The sequence below is a fragment of the Anastrepha obliqua genome, chromosome 2, assembly GCF_027943255.1.
Source record: "Anastrepha obliqua isolate idAnaObli1 chromosome 2, idAnaObli1_1.0, whole genome shotgun sequence".
NCBI lineage: Eukaryota > Metazoa > Arthropoda > Insecta > Diptera > Tephritidae > Anastrepha > Anastrepha obliqua.
The window spans coordinates 51,789,321-51,815,340 of NC_072893.1; the positions used below are offsets into that span (position 1 = coordinate 51,789,321).

General features: G+C 38.3%; 4 protein-coding genes across 6 annotated transcripts; 1 reads left to right on the forward strand and 3 right to left on the reverse strand.

Annotated features, from left to right (window-relative positions):
• Positions 1 to 124: 124 nt before the first annotated feature.
• LOC129239597 (polyglutamylase complex subunit TTLL1) lies at positions 125 to 11,484 on the reverse strand. 3 transcript variants are annotated; one of them, XM_054875214.1, is made up of 8 exons: positions 11,397 to 11,484; positions 5,885 to 6,237; positions 5,527 to 5,727; positions 4,387 to 4,577; positions 2,500 to 2,686; positions 2,194 to 2,395; positions 1,760 to 2,100; positions 125 to 412 (listed from the first exon to the last, which is right to left on the reverse strand). In XM_054875214.1, the coding sequence occupies exons 2-8, from the start codon at positions 5,893 to 5,895 to the stop codon at positions 268 to 270; spliced, it is 1,278 nt and encodes a 425-aa protein (XP_054731189.1). In that variant the 5' UTR covers positions 5,896 to 6,237; positions 11,397 to 11,484; the 3' UTR covers positions 125 to 267. The 3 variants fall into 3 exon arrangements, with proteins under 3 accessions (XP_054731189.1, XP_054731190.1, XP_054731188.1); XM_054875215.1 differs by lacking the exon at positions 11,397 to 11,484 and having other exon boundaries at positions 5,885 to 6,257; XM_054875213.1 differs by lacking the exons at positions 5,885 to 6,237; positions 11,397 to 11,484 and having other exon boundaries at positions 5,527 to 5,765.
• LOC129239596 (allantoinase) lies at positions 10,796 to 13,446 on the forward strand. Its single transcript, XM_054875212.1, has 7 exons — positions 10,796 to 11,065; positions 11,175 to 11,326; positions 11,406 to 11,673; positions 12,046 to 12,191; positions 12,261 to 12,598; positions 12,997 to 13,202; positions 13,270 to 13,446. The coding sequence occupies exons 1-7, from the start codon at positions 10,910 to 10,912 to the stop codon at positions 13,426 to 13,428; spliced, it is 1,425 nt and encodes a 474-aa protein (XP_054731187.1). The 5' UTR covers positions 10,796 to 10,909; the 3' UTR covers positions 13,429 to 13,446.
• Positions 13,447 to 16,469: 3,023 nt separating this feature from the next.
• LOC129238592 (uncharacterized) lies at positions 16,470 to 17,454 on the reverse strand. Its single transcript, XM_054873661.1, has one exon. The coding sequence runs from the start codon at positions 17,326 to 17,328 to the stop codon at positions 16,543 to 16,545; it is 786 nt and encodes a 261-aa protein (XP_054729636.1). The 5' UTR covers positions 17,329 to 17,454; the 3' UTR covers positions 16,470 to 16,542.
• A 2,173-nt stretch (positions 17,455 to 19,627) lies between these two features.
• LOC129239284 (SREBP regulating gene protein) lies at positions 19,628 to 21,425 on the reverse strand. The gene is made up of 2 exons (XM_054874676.1): positions 21,040 to 21,425; positions 19,628 to 20,945 (listed from the first exon to the last, which is right to left on the reverse strand). Exons 1-2 carry the CDS (start codon positions 21,124 to 21,126, stop codon positions 20,385 to 20,387), a joined length of 648 nt encoding a protein of 215 aa, XP_054730651.1. The 5' UTR covers positions 21,127 to 21,425; the 3' UTR covers positions 19,628 to 20,384.
• Between the last annotated feature and the right edge of the window lie 4,595 nt (positions 21,426 to 26,020).

Here is a 26,020-nt window from a genome sequence, read left to right on the forward strand (position 1 = left end):
ATCAGATTTAAAAATGATAAAAAAAAAAATTAAAAAAAAAACTTTTTATATTGAAGTTTCCTTTTCATAACTTTTAGCCAAGATCGTGCCATTTCTAGCAAATGAAATATTTTTACTCCTTCCACTAGTAATTTTTTTATTATATAATTAACTTTTAACAAATATATGTGCATTCATACAAAATCTCTTTACAAAAAAAAAAAAAAAAAAAAATTAACCATCGACACCAAAAATCAGTTCGCTCTCCTTTTAACAAAATCTTCATAATCATTTCCAGCGGTTACCACCGCCCCTTCCCTTTGTATTGGGATGTGAGTTCTGTGCTTGTTCTTCCTGAGCTGCTAACTCTTCGTCCAGTAGAAGTTCGAAATTGCCCAAAGCATCGGCACTGGGTATTTTATTCCAACGCACACTGCAAAAACAAAAGGAATACGTTTATGAGAAGAAAAATTCCAAACCAACACTAACAAATTAAAAATGTAAACAAATAAATTTGCACTGCATTAACTACACTCCGGTTTCAGTTCACACTTCATGCTGTAAACCATTTGCCCACACTTGAGGTTTGCAACTCTGCTACACAAAAGTAAAGTCATAACAACGCACATCCTCACACGCATCCGCAATTTTGACAGTTTGTAAATAATGGTTGCAGTTTAACGTTTGAGTAGTGAAAAATCGTATAAAAGGTTAGGGGTAGTCAGAATTTTCAAAACATTGGATTTTTTTTTTGCATTTTCTTAAAGTATAATATCTTAAAAATATTATGTGAACATTTTAAGTGAATCCGACAAATACTTTTCGAGTTATTCAACAATTAACGAAGGGCGTTCCAGAGCTAGCTAGCAGCTGCAAGCAACCGACTTCTCGGGTTTTATTGTTACGAATGTCCATTTCGATGTATATATATGTGTAAGTATAACTAAACATATATATTACCCATATATAACCTTACTAATATTTAGAATTTCTTGGTAGTAAAAGTGCTGAAAAATATTTTTTTATTGCCAGTATGTCTGTAGTGTAGTCGTTGCACTGAGCAGGCGATAGTTGTGTGTTCAAATAAATTATTTTTTAGCATGGGACGTGATTCTAGAAAGGTTTCAAGACAACTTCGGAGTTCTGAAAATATTAATAAGTCGCGTTCAGTGAAAAGAACTATGCCCCAGGAATAGATGACACAGTGTAAGTAATTAAATAATTCCTTTAACTCTAGGTACATAAATCGAAAGCAAAACTTTAAATGCGGTTTTCGCAAAACTGTGTTTTTTTTCAACTGGTGATCACTGTAAGTTAAAACCCGCCTGGTAGATCTCAATTAAATATATACTGCTTTTGAAAAACACAAAAAACTCGTGCCTGATCTTTCAAAAATTTCGATTTTTTTTACACAATTAATTGGCTCGAAAATGTGAAAAATATTTCCTGAGGCCACCATATTGTTAATTTTGCAAAAAAGGTTCGATCAGGCATAAGATTATCTATTAATAAAACTCATTTCTCTTGTCCGATTGATTTAAGCTGAATCTCCAAGGACTTGTGATGATCACCGCAAAGGACTTCTGGAGAAACGGGCTCCACACAAACAGCGATAACTTTTACAATTATTAATTATTTTTTGAAATTTTGCTAAAGTCAAGTCGAAACCTGATGTATTAATGCTATGTTTTTATTTTTGTAAAATAAAGCAAAATCATCATTTTTTTGGGCCTCTGACTACCCCTAACCTTATAATGCATTTTGTTTTTTTTCAACTTACTCGGGTACGCCGTCCGGTGGTAACACCACTGATAATATGTTATCAATTAATTTATATTTTAATATCCGATCTGTAACTGTTGTTGAGGTGAGCGATGGTGAGGCGTTCACTTCCACTAGCCACGGCTTCAAATTATTGTCTATAATTATGTCATAACCGTAGCACTCGAAGCAATGCCGATCGCTGGCCATCACCGGCGCCACAGCGCGCAATGAATGAACAATCAGCCAGGCAATGGAACCGAAAAGGCGATCCGTCACCTCCTTACCACGTGTGCCCTCCAAATAGAGTGCCAAATTCTGTACCGACCACTTGCCGCCATGCAAGTTGTTGTATTCACCCTGCACAAGGGAGAACAAAATCAAAAGCACAGGCATTAGTGCAATGCGGATGTTTATTGTGTGAAAGGTGCTCGCTACGCATATCTCACTTACGCCATGTTTTTGCACGCTCACATTCGTCAAGTGCACATACATATTGTCCAACTCAGTAACGCTTGTGTCATATTTGACTGTGCAGAAGCGACAAAAGCCTTGCTTGAATAGATAAGCCTTTAGTGGGCGGAATGAGGTGACTAGCACGTAGAGCCGTAAATCGAATTTCTTTCCACCAATAAGTAGTGGATTGTCAATGTATCTGAGGGAAGAGAAATTGAAATTAGAATGTGAATATTGTTGATTTTGCGTTGATGTTGTTGTAGCATTTTTGAGGATCTCAATTAAAGCAGTGCGTGCATTTACTTGGAAATTACATAGCTCTCCTTGGACAATTGCTGGTGGAACGGGCCTTTTGCTTCACGTGACCAACGTTTCAGTTTCGATAGTTTATTTATGAGAAAAATGCCAGCACCTTGCGATTTGCTGCACGGCTTCATAATCCAAGTACTTTGCGGATTTTTTCGATACTCTTCAACAAACATGTTGTAATCTGAGAATAAATGCATATAACGGTGAATGTGATAACTTAAGGGGTTATATACAGTTAGAAATTTCAAAAAATCGATTTTTTTTTCTTTTTGTTTTTTTTTCTAATGTACATATATTTAAGAATACACACAGAAAATTGAATATCCGATCAAAACGCCATCTCAACCAAACTAAAATGCGTGAAAAAACTTAGTTGGTTGAAGTGGTGATTCACCAAGAATCCAATTAGTGCTTTCGCATCATTTTGCTGCCACTTCCTCATTACCAACAAGTTATGCGATTATTTCTTCACGATTTTTTTAGACTGAGAAACCTTATAAGTATGTTTAAATTTATGATGGCCAGCTCTTGGAGTTTTTCAAAAAGCGGTTTGGCAAGGGTTAACATCCTCGCTTTCTATAGGGAAGGGCATTCACAGAGGAAGTGGCCGATATTTTCCTTTTTCTCCGGTTGAAAAAAAAACTTATTTGCATGCAAAATTTATTTACATAAAACAAAAATAAAAATAAAATAGCTTTGAAAAAGAAAATATAATAAGTGAAATCCGAAAAGTTTATTACAAACGCATTCTTTTGAAATTAGAAACAAAAATTAAAAAAAAAGATTGAAAAACAAAAAATGTAATCAAAGAAATAATTAAACTAAAATTTCTGAAACTAAAAAAAGTAGGTTTGCTATAATATGATCTACACTTTGATTCGGGAGCTGTCTAACATACAGGGTCCGGCACTCGAAGGGTAACCAATTTCAGACCGCTAAATGACAGTCCAGAGTATTGCTTACAAGTGCGCGAAAGCATTTTGCCGAGAGTAAACGCTCGAGCACCTTAAAGTAAATCAAGTTTTTGTTTATCCCACCATTACTCGTTACAATCATACTGGTAACATTGTGTTTTTTGATGAGAAAATTTTTCAAATTGAGCAATTGGTAAACCCTCATAACGATAGGATCTATTTGACTGACCATTCATACGAGAAGTCGTCCTGGCCACCAGGAGCCAGCTCCCGCCACAGAAAATAGTTTGGACCACTATAACCGCAGATAGGAGTCCAATCGTTTTCATCGAGCCTTGCGTCAAGGTAAATACGAAATATTATCGGGAAAGTATTCTGGAGGTTGCTTTGAAGACGTGGGCAGACAACCATTTTGGTGGCAGACCATGGACGTTTCAACAGGAATCGGCACCGTCTCACAAAGCTCGAGTGAACCAAGAATGACTAAAAAAGAACGTCTCGAACTTCATAACTTCCACAACATTGCTCTCAAATTCACCAGACGCGAGTCCGATGGATTATTCTCTTTAAGCCATTTTGAAGAGCAAGGTCCGAACTAAAAGATCCACCAGTCTCGAGTCGCTGAAAAAAGGCATTGTCGGCAAGTGGGCCAAAATACCTGCAAGTCACATTCGGGCAGTTTGCGATTCGTTTCTTGATCGTCTCAAGGCCGTAGTCAAGGCAAAGGTGGTCATATCGAGCAAAATTAAATTGATTCTTAATTTTGTATTATGTTCACACATTTTTTACTTTGAATTGAATAAAAGTAATTTTCCAAACTAAATTTATGGCCTTTTTAATTGGTTACAGTTCGCGTGCCGGACCCTGTACAAGCTCAAGGCCGACCATATGTGACAAAAAGGTATCGCTACTTTTACTGAATATTGAAATAAAATAGCGCACAAAAATTAAGACATTGTTTTCCTACCTGCCGGCAAAACAAAGGTGATGGGCACAAAATCCAAATAAACATAGCGTGGCGCACCCGCAGCAGTGGGCTCCGAGCGCTCCGCCAACGGGTTGCCTTCACGTTCGAGATCCTTGCGATAGCGCTTGATATTCTTCACCAGCAAATCCTTGCGCGACAACTCATAGTGATTGGGAAAGTGATTAATCATTCTGTAAATTAAATATTTTATTCAAAACAGTAGTGCATACAGAGGTATATAACACATGGGCTGAAAAGTCCAGAGCCTAACAAAAAAAAGCACGTCTTTTTATTCAAAATTAATTAACGTAATTTCCATCAAGAGCAACGCAGTCATTCCAGCGTCGCTCTAATACTTCAATACCACTTTTGTTAAGGCCTCAAAATAGGCCTCAGTTCCAGCGATAACCTCCTCATTCGAGCGAAATTTCTTAATGGCGAATATTTTTTATGTCTGCGATCAGACAGTAGTCGCTGAGCGCCAAATCTGGCGAATACGGTGGATGTGGGAGCAATTCGAAGTTCAATTCGTGTTGTTTTGCCATTCACATCATTCATCAACACGTTTTTGTTTTTGGTCAACAGCAATGCAGAGAGCAACGCAGAGCTTTCTCATAGTCAAATGCTCATGCAATATAAAGCCAACACTTCTTTTGATATCTTCAGGATGTCAACTAACTCACGCAACTTCACTTTTGGATCATTCAAAACGATTTTGTGTATTTTTTTGATGTTTTCTGGTGTTACCGCTCCAATTGGACGTCCACTGCGTTGTGCATCATCGGTGCCTCTACGACCACGTTTGAAGTCAGCAAACCATCGTTTTATTGCTGTTTCTGATGGAGCGGCGTCCCCCATAACACTTTTCAAGCCATCGCTCCACTTGAACGGAATTTTTTCTCATCAAGAAGCAGTGAACAATTAAAACATGAAATTCTTTTTTTTTCCTTTCCTTTGAAAATAACAAAAGTAGCACAATAACGCACGAAGTAATGAATGGAATATCATGAAATTTTAACAGCTGTCTTTTTAAGGGTTAGTACTAAATGAAAAAGAAGTGAATACAATAAAACTAGTGCTATCTATGTGTTAGGCCCGGGACTTTTCAGTCTATGTGTTACATAAGCCAAGCGAACTCACTGATTGTCGTGCATGCGATAGCCGCTATCGACGCTGAAAATATTCCGACATGTCTGTACACTCGCCCAATAGAAATTCCAATCATCATCGGGGCTTACTTGTGTCCAACCGCGTTTCTCAAAATTATTTACCAATACTGATTTGTCCAAATCTGTACAAAAGCCCACACGTATACGTTCATGTGGCACCGCATTGGACGCTCTGTGGCGAGCATTTTTCAATTTGCATTTTTTCAACATTTGCAGAAAAGAATATAGAAAAACAATATTATTGCTTATTAGTCACTATTCATTTCATTGAGCGAGCATGAAGTATTCCTCAAAGTTGTTCTGCCACTCCATGCACTCCTTACACTCACCTGCCATACATTTATGCACTCAATTCAATTATTTTTAAATTATCCAACCGTTGCTTGCCGTTGATTTATTTGTTTCTTTTTATCCTTATCAACGTGGATTTAGCTGCAATCAAACCAATTAAGGTGAATGGTCCACTAAATTTGCTATTTTATGGCTATATTTGGGCTTAGCTGATGCACAACGGTGTGCCTGTATGTGTAGACATTTGTGGGCGCGTCGGATTATTGAACCAACATTTGCTTCTGTTGCTAATAATTTTGTGTTGCTAGGAATTTTTGTGTGGTTATTTATAACAATATTTCACTAAAAACATGCGCTCTGACTTGGTTGATTGAAATTGTTTGCAGTTGAACTGATATTTTTTCGAAAACAAAAACACAAAAAAAAAAACAGATGTGACAAAAGTGAACACTTCAAATGAAATGGAAATGAATTAGGGAGGTAATAATGTGAATAAGAGATTATAATTGCTGGCGTATGCCGATGATATTGACAGCATGGGCCTTAACAACCGCGCTGTTAGTTCTGCCTTCTCCAAACTGGATAAAGAGGTAAAGCGAATGGGTCTAGCGGTGAACGAGAACAAAACGAAGTATAGGGTTTTTCAGTAAGTGCGCTTCAACTTTTGAACTTTTTTGAATAAAACACAAACGGTTTGATTTTTTTAACTAATTTTTTTTTATTATCGAGTTTGAACATATATGTACATTTAAGTATGAAATTCGATTTCTTTTGCATGACCACCGTGTGCACGTTTTACGAAGTCCAATCGTTGAACCCAATTTTCGACTACTCTTTTGCATAAATCGGCCGAAATTCCAGCAATTTCGCGTTCAATATTGGCTCTGAGCTCACAAATCGTCACCGGCTTGTTACTGTAGACCAATGACTTCACATAACCCCAAAACGGGACGGCTTGTTAAATGGACCGTAAAATGGCCGTAATGCTCTTAAAGTAGCAGCAACAGAACGATTATTTTCATAAAAAATTTGCACGATTTACAATCGTTGCTCAAGTGTGTAGCGTTCCATGATGAAATGTATACTAATGAAGTTTACAAATGACAAGCGAAAAATAAAAAATATTGCGTCGTTCGCCCTCCCTATCGGAAAAAAGTTGAAGCGCACCTATTAAATAACCCTATACCTCCTGTCATCAAACAAACAGTCGACGCACTCGAGTAGCTTCACCCACGTCATTGTTGACAGTTATGATTTCGAGGTTGTAAAGGACTTCGTATACTTAAGAACCAGCATTAACACCGATAAAAATGTCAGCTTTGAAATCCAACGTAGAATCTCTCTTGCCAGCAAGTGTTTCTTTGGACTAAGTAGGCAACTGGGTAGTAAAGTCCTCTCTCGATGAATAAAACTAACACTCTACAAGACTCTCATCATGCCCGTCCTAATGTATGGCGCAGAAGCTTGGACGATGACAACATTCGATGAAGCGACGCTTGGAGTGTTTGAGAGAAGGATGCTGCGCAGGTTTTTGAGTCTTTGCACGTTAGCAATGACGAGTAGCAATCGATGGAACAGGCGATAGAACAATAACCTTTACGACGACTTAGACATAGCGCAGCGAAAAGAGATCCAGTGGCTTCATCGGCTGGGTCATGTCATCCGAACGGAAGCAAACGCTCCGGCTCTGAAAGTATTCGATGCGGTACCAGCTGGTGGTAGCAGAGGAAGAGGGCGGCCTCCTCTGCGTTGGAAAGATCAGGTGGAGAAGGACTTGGCTTCACTTGGTGTGTCCAACTGGCGCCGATTAGCACGAGAAAGAAACGGGTGACGCGCTTTGTTAAACTCGGCCAAAATCTCGTAAGCGGTTATCGCGCCAATTAAGAGGAAGAAGATTGCGAATAATTTTCATAAGGGGGGAAATCTATTATCTTTTATTGCTTTCCTCTCACCCCGTAAGGCATTTAAGTTCCCGAAATTTAGTTATGTCTGGGAAACTGGCTATAGTTCCTCGTGCCTCTGGAGAGAAGGGATCTTCTTTTAGTTCCAGTCGTAGTTTGAAGTCGATACCACGTTTGGATTGTATTTTAAGTGTGTTTTTTTGAAACTAACTATTCTGACTCACACTAAAAGCAACATATCGAGAAAAGCGACACAACTCAAAATTAACTCAAATTCGGAGTTTTGCCGTTAAAAGCAAAAATCAACTACAGAGTTTATATATTTTTATCTGGAAAAGCGTCATAAGCGAATCTTGAAGCAATTCTGAGAGATGGCGTTAGTGTCGTTTTGTCAGGTGATCGAATTGGCGCGTCAATTATCTAAAAAACTGACCCACCTCAGTATTTTGTATTTTTGAATTGTGTCACTTTTCTCGAAAACCTGGAAATCTGGTGAAAATCCTCCGCAAATTGGTGAATGGATGAGTCAGGCAGTCGCTGGAGTTGATATCGGGATATTTAAGTAAGTCTCGGAGAGCTGTAAACAAAGTCGGCATTGGATAGATGCCTCTTTACAGTCTCTATAAGAATCATTTTTTACACCAAATTTTTCATGTGGTAATTAAGTTTACAATGTCTGGTTAGTAGTCCAATGTAGAATTTTATGTCTTTTCTGCTGAGGTTTAGGATTTCCTCTACCTTTATACTTTCTAGATCAATGAGCCTTTTTGATTGCCGATGTCCACATCAAAGTAACAGAGTTCTTGATGTTAGAGTTTCAAGAATTTTAAAATATTTCTGGACCAAATTTGATTGGAGTGAGAAGCTATCTGGCGATTTTAAAGCTGCTTGACTATCAGAGAAAATGTTGATATTGGCACCACGCATTGCCCCAATCGTGGATCTCCACCTGAAAAATGGAAGTCGTTTTTCCCATTATAATTGTTTTCTTGAAATGCACTTCGACAATACCAGCCCCATCACTGTCAACCTCCATTTTGGACCCATCACTACACCACATCTGTGCGCCCTGTTTTAAATATATTTCATTATTTCTCCATGCTGACCGATAACTGATGACCACTTTAAAATTCTTGGAGAATTCTAGTCGTAGACCGTCAAGCATGGAGAGTTCAGGATTGAACCCAGAATTATTGCGACTGCCTTCTTTAAGATGAAATAGATTAGATAGAAGCCTTAGGATTGCATTAGATCCCTACCGTTTGGCTACAACGTGAAATGGAATGAGTCCAATGACCATTTCCCGGGACTTAATTGCCACACCTCATAGTTCCCACCTGGTTGTTAAGACTTTTGCCGACAAACATAACCGAGACAAGAACGCTTCTATGAACTAAAATCACTTGACGACGAGCAAGCATCATCTCGTAGTACCGTAAAAAACTGGCACAATGAATTTTCATGTGATCCCTATTCGCTCACCGACGAATGCCAGAAAGGCCGTCCAGAATTAGTTGTTTTGCCAGAAAACGACGAAGCTGTGAGCGGAAGGATTAAGCAAAGTCGACATGTCACATACCGTGAGATTGAGGCGGCATTGCGCATTAGTTTGACAAGCAGCAATAAGATTTTGCATGATCATTTTGTTGTAAAAGCGATCTGTTCGCGCTGGATCTCACACAGTATAAAAACGTCCTGGTAATGCGATTGGACAAAGTGCTTCTAAAATTGGTTCAAACGAATGCAAAAATGTATTTTATTTATTCATTTCCAAAAGTCAATGAACTACAAAGCTTCTTACTGACTAAGACGATAGCTTAGCTTAGAACTGAGGTGTAGAAAGCACTACAATAAAATTGAATTCAATAATTTAGAAAACACATTCTAGAAAGGAAAATCGCACACTCTACAAGGAAAAATCAAGCCAAATGGAATCCAAAATCTCGTAGAGTTCTAGAAGTGAACGCAATAGTGGGGCATTTCTTGCGTAATTCGTACTAAGGATCTTGAGGTAAAAGGAAAATTAATACGAAGCGTTCTCGCAGGCATAAGAATCGCCATGGGGAACATGTTTGGAAAAACAATAAAACCATTTTTAACCACCACTGTTAATTTGTCGATTCTAAGGCCAGAAATATAAATAGCAACTCTCGTGTCACCACAAAAGTGGCAAGTGAGAAAAATAAAAGAGAATATTCCTTTTGGAAACAAACTCTTTTCTGTAGATCAAAAACGTTTTTTCTAATAGCGGTCGCCCCTCGGCAGGCGATGTCATGAAAAAGCTCCTCATAAAAACCATTTGCCATTTTTTTTAGTCAGGAGGTGTAAATCAAAATGTCAGAAACATCATCAAAGGTGCCGTCACACCAATGGTATGTGGGGCATGCTCCCACTTACACTATAACATTCCTCCGCCTCGGCTGATTTCTACCTTGGGACCGCGTTAACATATCTTCAAGGTGGAGCCGCGTGTATGTCAATTGACACAACTGGTTCCTGCGTCCAGATTCCGCTTCTGTGGGCGTATGGAACCTTTACGCCATCGATAGTATTCACTCCTTCCACTGCCTTTTCAGGCGACTGTGGCGGAAATGAAACATCGGAGAATGTGGAATAGTCCGATACTCACAAACTATTGTCCTGTCTTCAGTTTGGTACTATTGTGAGTGTTTGACTCAAGCGTCTGTACATGTCGCCGGTTTGTCTAAAACAGTGGTCGGCTTAAGACTGCAACTCTCACCATTTGTGGTACAACGTCAAGACGTACGCCATAAATAGGAGGAGGAGCTTGACCAAACACCCAAAAAAGGTGTAAACGCCAATTATTTGAATATATATTTTAGTTTATTGCCTTCCAACAATACCAAGCACACAGCATTGCCATTGGCATTTTCACCATGGTGAACACATTTTTGAACTTCACACCAAAGTGAAGTGAAATTTTTCACTCATTCAGTTGTTTTCAGTGATCGGTCGAGAAAATACGCGACGCGTTAGAGGATTCTAAATATAGAACAAAATAAAAATAAACACTTTCTACCTTTTCACTTTCCACCAAGGAGATAGATATTAACCAACAAAAATATAGAGCCATTTAGTGTTTTTTTTTGCTAATAGTAAAAAGAAAAGTTATAGTGTAATCCCCACCAGCGTAATCGCAAAATGGATTTGCTGTTCCTCAGCAAGCGCATTTTTCTAGGCACCGAGCAGGGCTTCCTGAACGGTGGCATTATCGTCGACACAGAGGGCATCATACGTAAGGTCTTGCGCACTGCACAAGAGGTGAATACCTATGTATACAACACGGAATCGGAAGCGGTGAGAGACGAATAGAGAGAGTGAAATTTATAATGAGCTATTTTGCCGGTTAACAGGCGGTCGGCATACCACTTTTAATGTGTACACAATTTGCTTTGATTTGTCGTAGGTCTATGATTTTGGCGACAAAGTGCTCATGCCGGGTCTCATAGACGCCAATGTCAACATCAGCGAGCCGGGGCGTAAGGATTGGGAGGGATTTATGGCCGCCACTAAAGCAGCAGCTGCCGGCGGCTTTACCACAATCATCGATCGACCTACGTACGTATACGATGATACAAAAATATGTAGAATGAAATCGAGTTTTTTTTTTGTAAACAAATATAAATACCTTTTTTAGTAACACCATACCGCCCACAACCAGCGTAGCGGCTTTGAAGACAAAGACAAGTGTGGCTCGTGGTAAGATTTTCGTAGATGTCGGTTTTTGGGGCGGTCTAGTGCCTGAGAATATTAAGGAAGCCGATTCGCTATTGGCCGCTGGCGTTATCGGTCTACAATGCACACTTTCTCCTACACCAGCACCAGTGGGTGACGCTTTTCCGGCTATAAATCGCAAAGAACTAGAAGATGTGATCGGCAAATTAGAGGACGACACCGTTTTGGCTGTAAGGGAGTGAACAAGGAGAGCGTTTTATATGCTTGTCGCTCGATGAGATTTCAATGGAATGCACCGTGAAAATTTTTAATTCCTGTTTCTGGTGTGGGAAAATAAATTTGAATAAGCTCACCGAGCCCCGTTCCACCAATTGATTTGAAATTTATCAGAGTGTTAAAATTAGAATAGAAAAGTTTCGTATTGAAATTGTCGAGTTTTAAATTTTAACAACCCAATAAATTTTAAAATTAATTCGTGAAACCGGGCATCAGATTGCAATCACGAGAAAAAATCGGAATCCCTTCGAACCAAAAGCATATTGCGCTTTTCACCGAAGTGCGTAGAGAATCCCAAATAATTAACCTCTACTTAATATATACAGTTTAGTGCCGAACTTCCACTGAAGAATGTCATAGAACCTAATGAGGAAGAGCCCAAGAAATATGAGTCTTTCCTGCGTACACGTCCTGAAGAAATGGAAGTAAACGCCGTGCAATTGATTAGTCAATTGGCGAATGCGAATAAGGGGTATGTACTCGTAAGTCGAAGGATATAGAAAGAAGACTACTGAAATTCCTCTATATTCCAACCGTCCAGCAAACATATGCACATCATGAATATAAGTTCTGCCGATGTGCTGCCCATTGTTGCGCAATGCAAACGCGCTGGCGCTAATCTAACCGTCGAAACATGTCCGCACTACCTAACGCTGTCTTCAGAGCAAATCGAGGATTGTCATACCGAATTCAAAGCGCAGCCCCCAATACGCGGCAAATCGAATCAGCCGCGTCTGTGGGAAGCTTTAAAGAATGGCGTCTTGGATATTATTGCCTCAAATCACTCACCAGCGACGCCGGGCGTGAAGTGCTTGAATTACGGGCGTGCGCGCGGAAACTTTTTGAACGCGTGGCCCGGCGTCTCGTCGCTGCAATTAGGTAGGAAATTAGTAAATTACTTAAACCTCTTACGGCGGCCGCTGTAGCCGAATGGGTTGGTGCGTGACTACCGTTCGGAACTCGGAGAGAACGTCAGTACGAATCTCCGTGAAACATCAAAATGAAGAAAAAGTTTTTTCTAATAGCGGTCGCCCCTCGGCAGGCAATGGCAAACCTCCGAGTGTATTTCTGCCTTGAAAAAGCTCCTCATAAAAAATATCTGCCGTTCGGAGTCGGCTTGAAACTGTAGGCCCCTCCATTTGTGGAACATCAAAACGCACACCACAAATAGGAGGAGCAACTCGGCCAAACACCCAAAAAAAGGGTGTAAGCGCCAATTATAAATATATAAACCTCTTAAAATCGACCGTTTTTCTGATGCAACTTTACGATTTCAGGTCTCTCAGTCGTTTGGACACACTGCCAAGCGCATGGCATGGGTATGGAACATATTTATCGTCTTATGTGTCAAAATCCCGCAGTGCTCTGTGGTCTGTCCAGTTTTAAGAGTAAAATTGAGGAGGGCTTTGATGCGGATTTTTGTATTTGGGATCCAGACGAGGAGTTCAACGTGTCAACGGATATGCTCTTTTCTACTAATAAGGTACAAATGTGATTTGAGAGTACATAGGATGGCGATTGAAGAATTGCAATTTAATTTTCTATTGTAGGCAACTCCCTATATGGATCAGCGCTTACGCGGTGTGGTGCATGCCACTATTGTACGCGGCTTGCATGTCTATCAGCAGTATGAGGGCTTCGGCCAGCCACTGGGCAAGGTGCTGTTGCGTAAAAGCACTAAGAAAATTGTCAAATTTGTTCGCATGTAACAATTCTAGGTGCTTATGTATTAGACCCACAGTAAAGCCACAATAAAATATATGTAAATGTTCAAGAAATTTGACATATTTAGTTTCTTGTAGAAACGGAAAAAGACCGGGGCGTTTTTCTGTAAGATGAAAGACGACTATCTGGTTACTGACATCCAGAATGTGCTTAAATTATGTAGGGAACACTTCTCGAGCGTGTTAAATAGCGACAGCCGCGCATATCGCAGAGAATGTGAAGATTCGGATACCCGATGTGTTAATGATGGAACTGTCGTTCCGCTACCCGACCATGACGAGGTGACAATAGCAGGCAATTAATGACGTTTATCGGGAGACACTTACCACCTTCTTAAGCTTCCGATCGCCGAATGCTGTAATCGGAGTCCAACCACAACTTATTGCAGATGAAGAGCTTCAGCTAACCCGAGAGACGCGCGTAACTTTGGCACAATTACGTTCTGGATATTGTAGTGGACTAAACTCCTACCTAGCCAGAATTGACCCGACGTACTAAAAAATATGTCCAGCATGTGAAGGCACTCCGATATTAAGCACCTTCTCACATGCCCCATCAAACCCACTCAATTAATCCCTCCCTCTGGACCCAACCTGTCGAAGCAGCACGTTTCCTGGGCCTACCCTTAGATGAGCCAGACGAAGATGACCGGAAACTATTGGGTTGGCTACTAAGTAATTTGCGGATTTCTCTCATAGTTGGCTTCAGTTGAATTTTTAGGTTTGCAGACGTAGTGCAAATGTAAAACACATTTTGTTATTTGATAGTTGACAATTCAGCTGTCAATCAGTAAAAGAGTTTTTTTGATCGGTTGCGTAGTTTTCGTTTGGCATTTGTTGAAAAATGGAAAATCAAAAGGAATATTTTCGTCATATTTTTTTTTTCCGCAAAGCGAAAACCGCATCGCAAGCTCATAAAAAGTTATGGGCTGTTTATGGTGACGAAGCCTTAAAAGAACGGCGGTGTCAAACTTGGTTTGCTAAATTTCATTCTGGTGATTTTTCACTCAAAGATGAAAAACGCTCGGGTCGTTCAGTAGAAGTTGATGACGCCCATTAGGGCTTTGATTGCAAAGCAATAATCGATTTGGATCGTTACACTACAACACGTGAGATTGCAGATAAGCTTCATGTATCACACACGTGCATTGAAAAGCACTTAAAACAACTTGGCTATGTTCAAAAACTCGATACCGCGGTTCATCACGAACTGAAAGAAACGCATTAACAGCTGCGATTTGCTAAAGAAACGTCATGAAAATGATCCATTTTTAAAACGATTGATAAATGGCGATGAAAAATGGGTTGTCTACAACAATATCAAGCGGAAAAGAACGTGGAGCAGGCCAGGTGAACCAACTCAAACAACATCAAAAGCTGATATTCATCAAAAGAAGGTTTTGTTATCAGTTTGGTGGGATTACAAAGGAATTGTCTACTTTGAACTCTTACCAACTCTTACCGAACGATCAATTCTGATGTCTACATTGAACAACTAACGAAATTAAACAATGCAGTTGAAGAAATGCGGTTCGAATTGACAGATAGAAAAAGTCCACCCAAGTCCATCTAAGTATTCCATCATGACAATGCAAGGCCACACACATCTTTGGCCACTCGGCAAAAACTATTGGAGCTTGGTTGGGACGTTTTGCCACATCCACCATGTAGTCCTGACCTTGCGCCATCTGATTACTTTTTGTTTCGATCTTTACAAAACTCCTTGAATGGTAAAAATTTCAATAATGATGATGTCAAATCGTACCTGATTCAGTTTTTTGCTAATAAAAACCAGAAGTTTTTAGAAGTGAGTCCCCACGACAGTCGCTTTTATGTAACCGGTACGACCCGGATTTATATCCGGCCAAGGACTGTCACTTCAGCAGCATTCCTCGTACAGGGTTTGATTGAAAAGTAATGAGCCTTCTCGCGCGGAGCGACTGCCAAGCGATCAACCGAATCGGCTGGTGGGGGAAAATGATCGTTGGACGTTTCACTAGAAACCGGTCTCAGTTTGCTGGTAACAGCGGTGCAGTCAACATCGCTCTGCGCGTGAAAGCTGTTTTAAAAGTGTGTTAGGATTTTGCAGTGGTGAAAATGCAGCGATCGTTGGAGCAACGTTACGCGATCAAATTTTGCGTAAAGCACCGGCGCACACCGCCTTCCTCTGTATTGGCCAAGATGGGGGTTCCGGTGCTTCCTCACCCTCCCTACAGCCCAGACCTGTCCCCTCCGGACTTCTTCTTGTTCCCGCGCCTGAAAAGAAAGCTGAAGGGGCGGCGTTTCGACTCCATCGAGGCGATCCAAAAAACTGTGACAGCCGAATTTAACGCGATTCCGGCGGATGAGTTTAAAAAATGTTTCCTGCAGTGGAAGGACCGCTACCAGCGGTGTATTGTCGCTCAAGGGTCCTATTTTGAAGAATATTAGTTGTATAAGCCAAAAGGTTTAATAAAACTGCTTAAAAAAAATAGGGCTCATTACTTTTTAATCAAACCCTGTATATGCACGGGGAATGTTTATGCTGCTACAACAACAACAACAACAAGTTGTCTGAACGTGGTATTATGATGCTGCCTGAAAGATGGCAAAAGGTCAGTGATCGAAATGGGCAATACATTACAGAATAAAGTTATTTAGTTAGTTAATTGTCAAGCGCAGCGAATAAAGATCCAGCGGCTACGTTGGCTGGGTCATGTCGTCCGAATGGATACAAACGCTCCCGGTACCAGCTGGTGGTAGCAGAGGAAGAGGAAGACCTCCTCTGCGTTGGAAAAATCAGGTGAAGAAGGACTTGGCTTCACTTGGTGTGTCCAACTAGCTCCGGTTAGCACGAGAAACGACTGGCGCGCTTTGTTAAACTCGGCCAAAATCGCGTACGCGGTTGTCGTGCCAATTAAGAAGAAGTTGTCAACCCAATACATTGCACTTATAGGGTTTAGTAAGCTGCTACAACAACAACAACAGAAACTGGAAAATTATATAACAAAATGTGAGGAGAATCTGCAAAGAAAACTTCAATTGAACCCTTGAATAAGAATTAATTATTTATATAATTTTTTGTTTGTTTTTGTAATATCGCCAAATCATTCGAATTCCTTATTCATCCGAACTATTTACGGCGGTTATTTGACCACTTTTATCTGCTTCATATTCCCGAGTTTTGTCGTCATCTTCTGCTTCTCCTTCTTCTTCCTCTTCGTCATTTTCATCTTCCTTTAATTTAATTTGCGGATGACGGCATTCAAATATTTTTGCATAAAATACCAATTTCTTTTGGAGGATCGAATCTATGAAGTACCTCTGAAAATCCTTGCTGTGCACCTCAAAGCGCCCAAACGCATGGTAAGGTGTACGATAGCTTTCGAACCGATATATCACCTTAACTGGATAGTATTTTGGCAGGAGTTCGGGCACTGTAACGGTAAAGAGAACTTTTGCAACAGCCAAAGGATTGGGACAAATCGGTGTGGGCTTCGAAAAAATAGCATCCAGAAAATACTTGGAGCCTTTCCCCGGTATTACATTTGTTTTGTCGTTTATGCCGAGTGTATATTTCGTGCAATCCGATAAATGCCACAAATTTATATAGTCACGCACTTGACTGAATATTTCATTCACGGAAAAGTCCTGTATATTAATCCAATTCACATGTTTCTCTTTGTATTCGGCATGGAATTGCAGAAAATCGGGATATAATGTTCTTGTCTGAGGTTCAAGTTTAGGATCAGGATAGTAGAATTCGCCTTTCACATCACTTAATATCAACTCAACCGCTGTATGAATTGTTTTATTGACTACGATTCTCAAGGTTTTCGCAATCTCCTCTAGAGTTAACCAGTTCAGGTTGTTATCAATATAATGGTTATTCAACGGACAGCTCATTGTCACTATTGTGTTGAATTAATACAATTAAATACGAATATAAGTTTTGACAAAAGAAATTGAAAAATTTAAAATTATTTCTAAATTACAATTTTTTTAAACGTAATTTGAAAAAATAAACTCAAACAACTGCATATATTATATTTTTGGTATGATTCAGAATATTTGAAGTCGATAGTGATGAAGTGATTATCATATATTGGGTGCGTTCCAAAGCAAGTAGGATTTTCTAAAAATGTTCTAAAAAATGCTTAATTTTTTTTACAAAACTCTTTTATTTTATACAAAATATTCCCTTTCTTCTGGGGTTATACTTGTATACAGTTACAATTTTCAAAAAATCGTTTTTTTAATTTTTTTTCTTAATATTTAAGAATACACACAGAAAATTTAATATCGTTCCGGTGCATATTTTCGAAGTTACACGCAAATTTGAAAAGCCGTTTCACACTTTCACTGTTTTTTCGGCCTTCTAACTGTATATAACCCCTTCAGCGATTTGCCTCTTAGTTGTTGTTGTTGTTGTAGCAGCTTACTAAACCCTGTTAGTGCAATGTATGTAGTTTCCGGTAGTCTTCGTCTGACTCATTTAACGGTAGGCCCAGGAAATGTGATGTTTCGACAGGTTGGGTCCAGAGGGACAGGGGTTTTATATGAGTGGGTTTAATGGCGCATGTGAAAAGGTGGTTAGTGTCGTGCGGGGAGCCTTCCAGAGGGAAGGAAGGGGGGTGTTAGATGAGTGGGTTTGATGGGGCATGTGAAAAGGTGCTTAATATCGTGCGGAGTGCCTTCACATGCTGACCAAATGTTAGGTATGTCGGGTAAATTCTGGATAGGTTGGAGTTTAACCTGCTACAATATCCAGAACATAATTGTGCCAGTGTTGCGCGGATCTCTCGAAGTAGCTGAAGCTCTTCAGACTCCGAATACGGCATTCAGAGGTTGGCAGTTTAAGAAGGTGGTAAGTGTCTCCCGATGAATGCCATTTAGCGTATGTCTAAACACTGTCCGGTCTAGAAATGTTCGGTTTGTTTTTTTCTGGATCTCGTCTGAATAGTTAAAGAGATGCCTCCTAATATGCCTTGGAGGCGGATCGGATTCTAGAAAATGTCTACAGGAGTGAAACCTGCGGTAGCACCCAAGTAGAAACTGTTTGCTGAGCATTTGTTGTGCTCTTTGACTGAGACGATTTGCACTGTAATTGGGTACGATGAAATTCAGGGTGTCGACATTAGCCCTATGCTATGGCGTTTTTCTTTCATTGGCAGATGGATTTGCTTTAAGGGGTTAGGGGTAGCCAGAAGCCCAATAAAATGATGATTTTCAATCATTTGGTTTGCTAGTCAATTGCTTTATTTTGCAAAAATAAAAACGCGTTGTTAATACAGCATGTTTCGACTTGACTTTAGCAAAATTAAAAAAAAAATAATAATAATTGTAAAATTTATCGCTGTTTGCTTTCCAGAAGCCCCTGGCGGTGATCATCACAAATTCTTGGAGATGCATCTAAAACAATCGGTCCAGAGAAATAAGTTTTATCAATAGATAATCTTGTGCCTGATTGAAGTTTTTTTTTCACAATTAACAATATGGCGGCCTTGGAAAACATTTTTCAGATTTTTGAGAAAAAAACCCACAGTTAATAGTTTGAAAAAAATCGAAATTTTTGAAAAAAAATCCTTCGATCAATGATCACCAGTTCAAAAAACTTAGTTTTGAGAAAATGCATTTCAAGTTCAGCTACTTGCTCTCGAAAGCTTCGGAGTGCCCGAGCGCCCTTTGTTAATTGTTGAATGAGTCGAAAAGTATTTGTCGGACTCACTTCAAATTTTCACACAATATTTTTAAGATATTATACTTTAAGAAAATGAAAAACAAATCCAATTTTTTGAAAATTCTGACTACTTTTAACCCCTTAAAAGGGATAAGACGCAACGTGGCAAATTTAGCAAAGTACGTTGGCAGTTATCAGTTGTTGTTGTAGTAGCTTAAACATTCCCCATACATGCATGGAGCGACAGTCTTTGACCGGATCTAAACTCGTATCCTTCTGGTAACGTAGAACCGACTGTTGTAGTTGTAGCAACAAAATCATTGCCCATATATGTACGGAGAGTGCTGCTGGAGTGACAGTCCTTGGCGCGATATGTAGGAAATCCGGTTCGTTCCGGTAACGTAGAATCGACTGTCGTAGTTATCAATCAGTACTGTTAGTTAGATATTCTGACCCATGTCAGGTGAAACTAGTGCCTCCATTTTTTTTTTTTAATTTTTTTTGTTTATAACAAAACAACCGTCATATAATGTAAAAGACTTTTAATTAATCTCGATTTTTAATCGACAAGTAATGTATAAAAAGTTAGATTTAAGTTTATTAATTGATTAATATTAGTGTTTTTTACTTTTGCTAATCCAAATAGTAGAGTATTACTCGATAAGTTTACGAAATCTAACAAATTTAAATCTATATGTCTGGTGCATAATTTACAAGATATAAACTTAAAATTATTGTAATGTTTAGTTCTACATTAATACTTAAATTTGTTCGGTCATGATACGTTTTGCTCCTGAAGAACCCCATTCTAGTTAGCTTTTCTACAAATTGTAATTTTGTAATTTAATCGAGATATACAGCATTTTCAAACAATTCTCCATGCATACAAATACCACTACTTAAATATACTACATACATTTCTTCATTCGAACATAAAATATAATTTCATACAAACCATTGTTAGAAATTAACTTAAATAAGTTAATATTAGGGGCACTGAGACTAAACTCCCTATCATCGCATTCCAATGAAAGCCACTTTCGGCCACTACCAAACCCTAAAATCTCCGCGATCAAAGTTGCCAATAATTAATTATGACAATAAGGTTTGCGTCAGAATGTCCATTATCAATTTACCCTGAACGAGCGTTTGCTCTTATGTAAAATAAGCAGTATCGAGTTACGAAACGAATCAGTCGTTGGCCATCACTATGCGTAATTTTTTTTTTTTCATTTCCCGCATTTACCTCTTTTTTTCTTTAGGATAATTGGGAGCTGCATAATCATCGTGCCACACTAACTGATACTTCGCGCTGCGATTCGTGTGCTTCTGTCTGCCCATAACAATATTTAGGCATACCATCGCGATATTTGTTTTCATGTGCCACAGAGTGAGAATTTGTGCGACACTTAACCAAACACAATTCGAAATGATCCTCCACTCGCGCGTATACAGCTGCCTGCCGGCCGGTAGTAGTACGTAGCACTAGCTCCAACAGTGTTCGTTTCGTCGGATGCAGGCAGCAAGACACACAGTATTCGTATATGTCACAGCAATGTGTTGTTGTATTACATGTATCGCATGTGTAATATTGTGTTTCAGGCACTTCCACATCACAGCAATTGCTGGGCAGCAACAAATGTTCGCGACGGCAGAGAAAGCCACGATCATCGACGAGTAAATCGCGGCCCTGCACTGAATTGCGACAATGCATGTCGGGATCGTTGGTGCGATTCTGAGGTTCGTCAGGCAGTAGGTGTTCCTGTAGTGTGCGCCAGATAAGCGGACGTGTGCGCTGAACGGTGAGCATATTGTCCGCATGCAGTGCGCTAAGACCGCCATGCTAAACGAAGAGATGAATGTAACCAATTATGCAGAAGCGCAGAAGGAATATGTGACGAATTAGAATGTATTGGTAGTTGTCACAATTGACTCACCTTAAGTAAATTCGTTAGTAAATATATTACGGCAAGTAATGTGATGGTTATGTAGAGTATACGTCGGCCAAGAAATCGTGGCCACATTGTCCTTTGGTCTCTTAATGCAACGTGGTGTTGACTGCTGGCACGCTAGCTGGCGAGATTGTAGTCATAGCGCCGCAAATGTTTGCACGTCGTTCGGGGTTTCCTTCAACTTAATCGCCCATTCGCGTCCACTTCAACGACAATGTCCGACGTATTTCAAAACATTGTAAATAGAGTTTGTTAGATGTATTGGTATACAAAATATCAGAAATCAACGCGAAAATGTAAAATTTATTAATTTCTGTTTCATGTAGGAATGCGGGTTTACTGTGATACAACAAAACAAAAGCAATTATAACATATGCGAACAGCTGATGGGCAGTGATGCCACCAGAGGTTGGGTGCCTTTTTAAAGAGCACAAGCCATTGAGAGTTTATTGACGAATAATTTTAATAACTGATATAAAAAAAATGAATGAATGAATTGTGGGTAAGTTCAAATATTTGAGTGATAAAATAAACTTTTTATTATACTGAATAATCCCGTAATTGATTCATATTTATAATTATTCAAGTGTTAAATAACTATAGCACAAAAGCTTACTGACAAGTTTTCAGAAAATGTTTGTTTCTTATATAATTTTAACATTTTAATATTATGTGAAAATATAATTCATTATTGTACAAGAACTATATAAGTGCAACCTTAAAACTATGAGCAAAATAAAAAAAAAATATAAAAATGTTCGCCAAAGTTTTCAACTTTTTAATAAGAGTTTTTTTTTGCAGTTTTATAGCAGATTAATCTTTACAATTTGTTTTTGTGTTGGTTGTTGTTATTGCTGTAGAAGCATAAACTTTCCCCATATATTATACATATGTATGGGGAATGCTGCTGAAATGACAGTCCCTGGCCAGTTATAAGTCCGGGTTGTTCCGGTTACGAAAAACCGACTGTTGTGGGAATGTAGTGGTGTTCAATGGTTGTAGTGGCTCGACATTCGGTCTCATATAAACTCAATTTTCAAAAAAGCAAAAAACAGGTATTTTTTTCATTAATGATACCGAATTAATCAAACTTGCTACACATAATGAGCCCACGAAACATCACCCTAGGCAAACAATCGCAAACCTCCGAGTGTATTTCTGCCATGCAAAGGCTTCTCATAAAAAATATCTGCCGTTCGGAGTCGGCTTAATGGAGATCCCTCCATTCCTGGAAAAACATCAAGACTTTTGCCACAAATAAGAGAAGGAGCACGTCCAGAAAGCCAATAATGGGTGTATACGTCCAAGGGTGTATGCACCCAATAATATATAGGTATATATATATATTTAGAAAAAACAAAACAAAAAACACAATTACAACAAAACTCATTTATTATGCAGTTTTCGCACGGTCATGGCACGCGCGTTTGAGATTCCACTATAATTGCACTATAATTTTTTTTACTTGAATTTGTAATGGTAATTTTTCTTTTGTGATGCTTTTGTTTCAGCTGTGAATTTCGACGAAAGTTTTTCTTTTTCTGTACACTGTAATTGTGGAATTTTTCTTGTCAAAGTTTTTGTGATTAGTTACTGCTTTTGAGGTTTGTAACGCCTTAAATTTCAAGCCTTTGCAAGTACACTTAAGAAGTGGCAGCAGATATTAGTAAAAAAGATATGAAATGTAGCGATTTTTGGATACAATAAACGATTCTTATACTAAATAAATAAATATTTTAAAAATTAATATTTCATACAAAACATCCCATAACAACTAAAACAAATACCAAATTTTGCTTTGTTCTGCAAAGTCGATATCCCACTGTGCAACTTCCGAAAATAGAGGCATATTGTTAATTTGAAATAATATATTTATATAATTTAAGTGAATTGTATTACAGAAAGAAAATAATTTTCGACCCTACAACCAAAGAACCATCAAATATTAGTTCCCTGTTCTGATCAACACAAAAGTGAAGTTTTTAATTTTTTACACAGAAAACGCGAATGGATATCTGAAATAAATATACGATGTAATCTTTCCAGGCCACAGTTAATTTTCCCTAAAGCTCTTACACAATTCATTCATACACAGCGATTGCCATGGCATTAGAAAATCAGGGTGATTGAAAAATTGCAATCGCGTAATTCACTGATAGCCAAAAATCACTATATCGCTCAACATTACCAGACCTTCAATTTGTTGCAGTAGACATTATTTTTTCGCTCAGTACCACACATATATATGGCAGTTCAATTTTATTTACAAATGCAACCCTAAGTATCAGTGCGGTTTGTGTTTTAGCTAAATTTCCTCCACTAACACATCCGCTTGAAATTTTCAAAAATACGACATTCTGATATTTATATAAAGCAGTACAAATTTAAATAAATTTTTGTTTCGCTTTTTTTTATTACATTAACTTAAACCACTTTAATGTTTATTTCGATTTCGAATATGATAATGCGCCTATCTGTGTACACACAGGTATGTATAGGTACCTCGTCAGGTGTATTCTTTCGATGAGAGCAAAATAATGCATTGTCACGTAGAAGGCATAAATGAGATAGGTAAACAAATACAAATAAACAAATACAGTAAACAAATACAAATAGCAATAAAATTTTAGTGCATGGTAGTTAATAAATACGCGAATACTGTAATATGACTCGTTTAAGGAAAACTATTATATATATATTTACTCAACATACTAGAAGAGAGTTTTCCCGAACCGGGAAATACAAGAGTGTATATAGAGAGCGCAATAAACGAAATTTGTTGGTTTCGTAGAGTATTTGTTGTTAGTTCGGGATCAAAAAGGGAGATTAGCGCAGCAATATGCAATATTAATCAATTCTATTGTTGTTTGGGATGTGGGTGTGTCAAATATTAGACATGTGTGATAATCTAATATCAAAGCGGTAAACGGCAGCAACTACATACATAATTCCACTTATAAAATTCATCAATTTTTTAGTTATTTCGGTGCGATCGAGGTAAATGAAAGTGCTGGTTGTAGCGGCAAGCTTTGTGATAATGAATCTGTCGCAAAGGATTATGACAAGGAAATGCTAGAGGGGAATTTTGAAATAGGAAGAGTAAAACCTAGTTTTAATGCAAATGGCGGGACGTTTCGTTAAAGAACTATTGATAATTCGGGTATTCCATATGGGTAACTTAGATTATACTTCAACTTTATTCTTGAGCGATAAAGAAATTGTAGGCATTATTAAAAAGATATACATATAATAATAAAATAAATGTGATTTATTTATTTTAGATGATCACAGTTACTGGGATACGCATAAGCAACAAGAAACGCAAACAAAAAAAAAAAAAAATTGCTTTTTCAACAAGTTTGGGAAAATTTTTTTATTATGCATAAGGCAAAAGCTCATTTATATAGAAAAACATACAAATCGAAAACAATTTAAATTTAACGAAATAATTTGGGAAAGGCATCTCTTTGAATTTGTAGTCTCTTCTTACTCAGTAAGGCAGTTTGTAGGAGTATTCTTCAGGCAATCAGTATTCAATAAGAATTTTGCCACTCTCTTTCCATCTCTGGAGGAATGGAGTAAGAGACTTTTACTAAACAACTTCGACGTTACAGTCTACACAGATACTATTGGACTACACAGAGCAGGAATATATTCTCATAGACTTAGAGTTAAAAAATCTGTGCGTTTTCCTAATACTTGCACTGTTTCCAGGCGGAATTATTGGCAATAGGGGAAGTTTGTAGGCTACTAATCGCATACTTTTCTTTTAAGGGGACGGATACCTGTAAACGGCCACATTTTCCCTGATTTTCATTAAAATTATTTAAAATGAAGAAGTCCATATATTTTTTTCAAAACTTGCATACAGTTTAATTATACATTAAAATAATAATTTTTTTTTTTTATTTTAATCATTTAAAATGGCGGATGTACACTCAATTCTTTCAGGAAGGCCGCAGCGGGGCTTCTTAATCGGCGGGCATTGTATGATAGCATCGGCGTCAGTGACCTGAATGCAAAAACCAAAAAATTTTTTTGTTTATTAATGTCATAATTTCTATACGAATTAACAATAAAAATAAAAAAATAATTCGCGGAATAATATGCTTCAAAAAAACAAAAAAATTAATTTTGAGGCGAATTTTTCTATTATAATAAAAAAAAATTATTTGTTCGAAAAATTTTCGAAAAATTCCAAATTCACATAGAAAGTAATATCATCAAAAAGATGTGTGCAAAATTTCAGGGAGATCGCTCAATAACTTTTCGAGTTATCGTGTACGCCAATTGGAAAAATATTGTTTTCAGAAAAACGCGTCTAAAGTCGGCAACGTAACTATACCTCTCCCAGCGCTCGAACGCAAATAATAGAGTCGTCACGGTTGCCGGTCTTTAATATAAGAAATACTTAAATTTACGTTCTAAAATTTTTTTTGACATATTCTTAAAGAATTATATTAACATTTTATGAATTATGAAAAAAATAAGAACTTGTTTTCGAAATTTTACAGGTATATGCCCCCTTAAGGCCAATATAGCTATTCTTTCGGATGGCCAAGTAGCAACCCAGGCCCTGGATTCAGCTACAACAACCTTTAAACTGGCCTGGGTTCCTTAATCTGGGTTCTGGGACATCGGAACATTGAAGGAAACCAAAAAGCGGACGAACTGACAAGAGCGGGATCTGCCATGAATAACATTCTTGCAGAATCGGTATTCACACCACTAGGTGCAATGAAGAATACAATATTCCCAAAATATCTACGAATCGCGGATTGTAGATGGAGAGAAAGTTAGCAGACCGTTATGGCCCACCTAATATGAAATGAAGGGATGCCTCTAGACTCACGGCAGTAATGACTGGTTTCTGGTCCATAGGAGAGCGGGTAGCCAAAATGTGTATCCCTTACAATATATGTATACTTCCATAGGTGTAATTAATCGAAGAAAAAGGAAACTATCT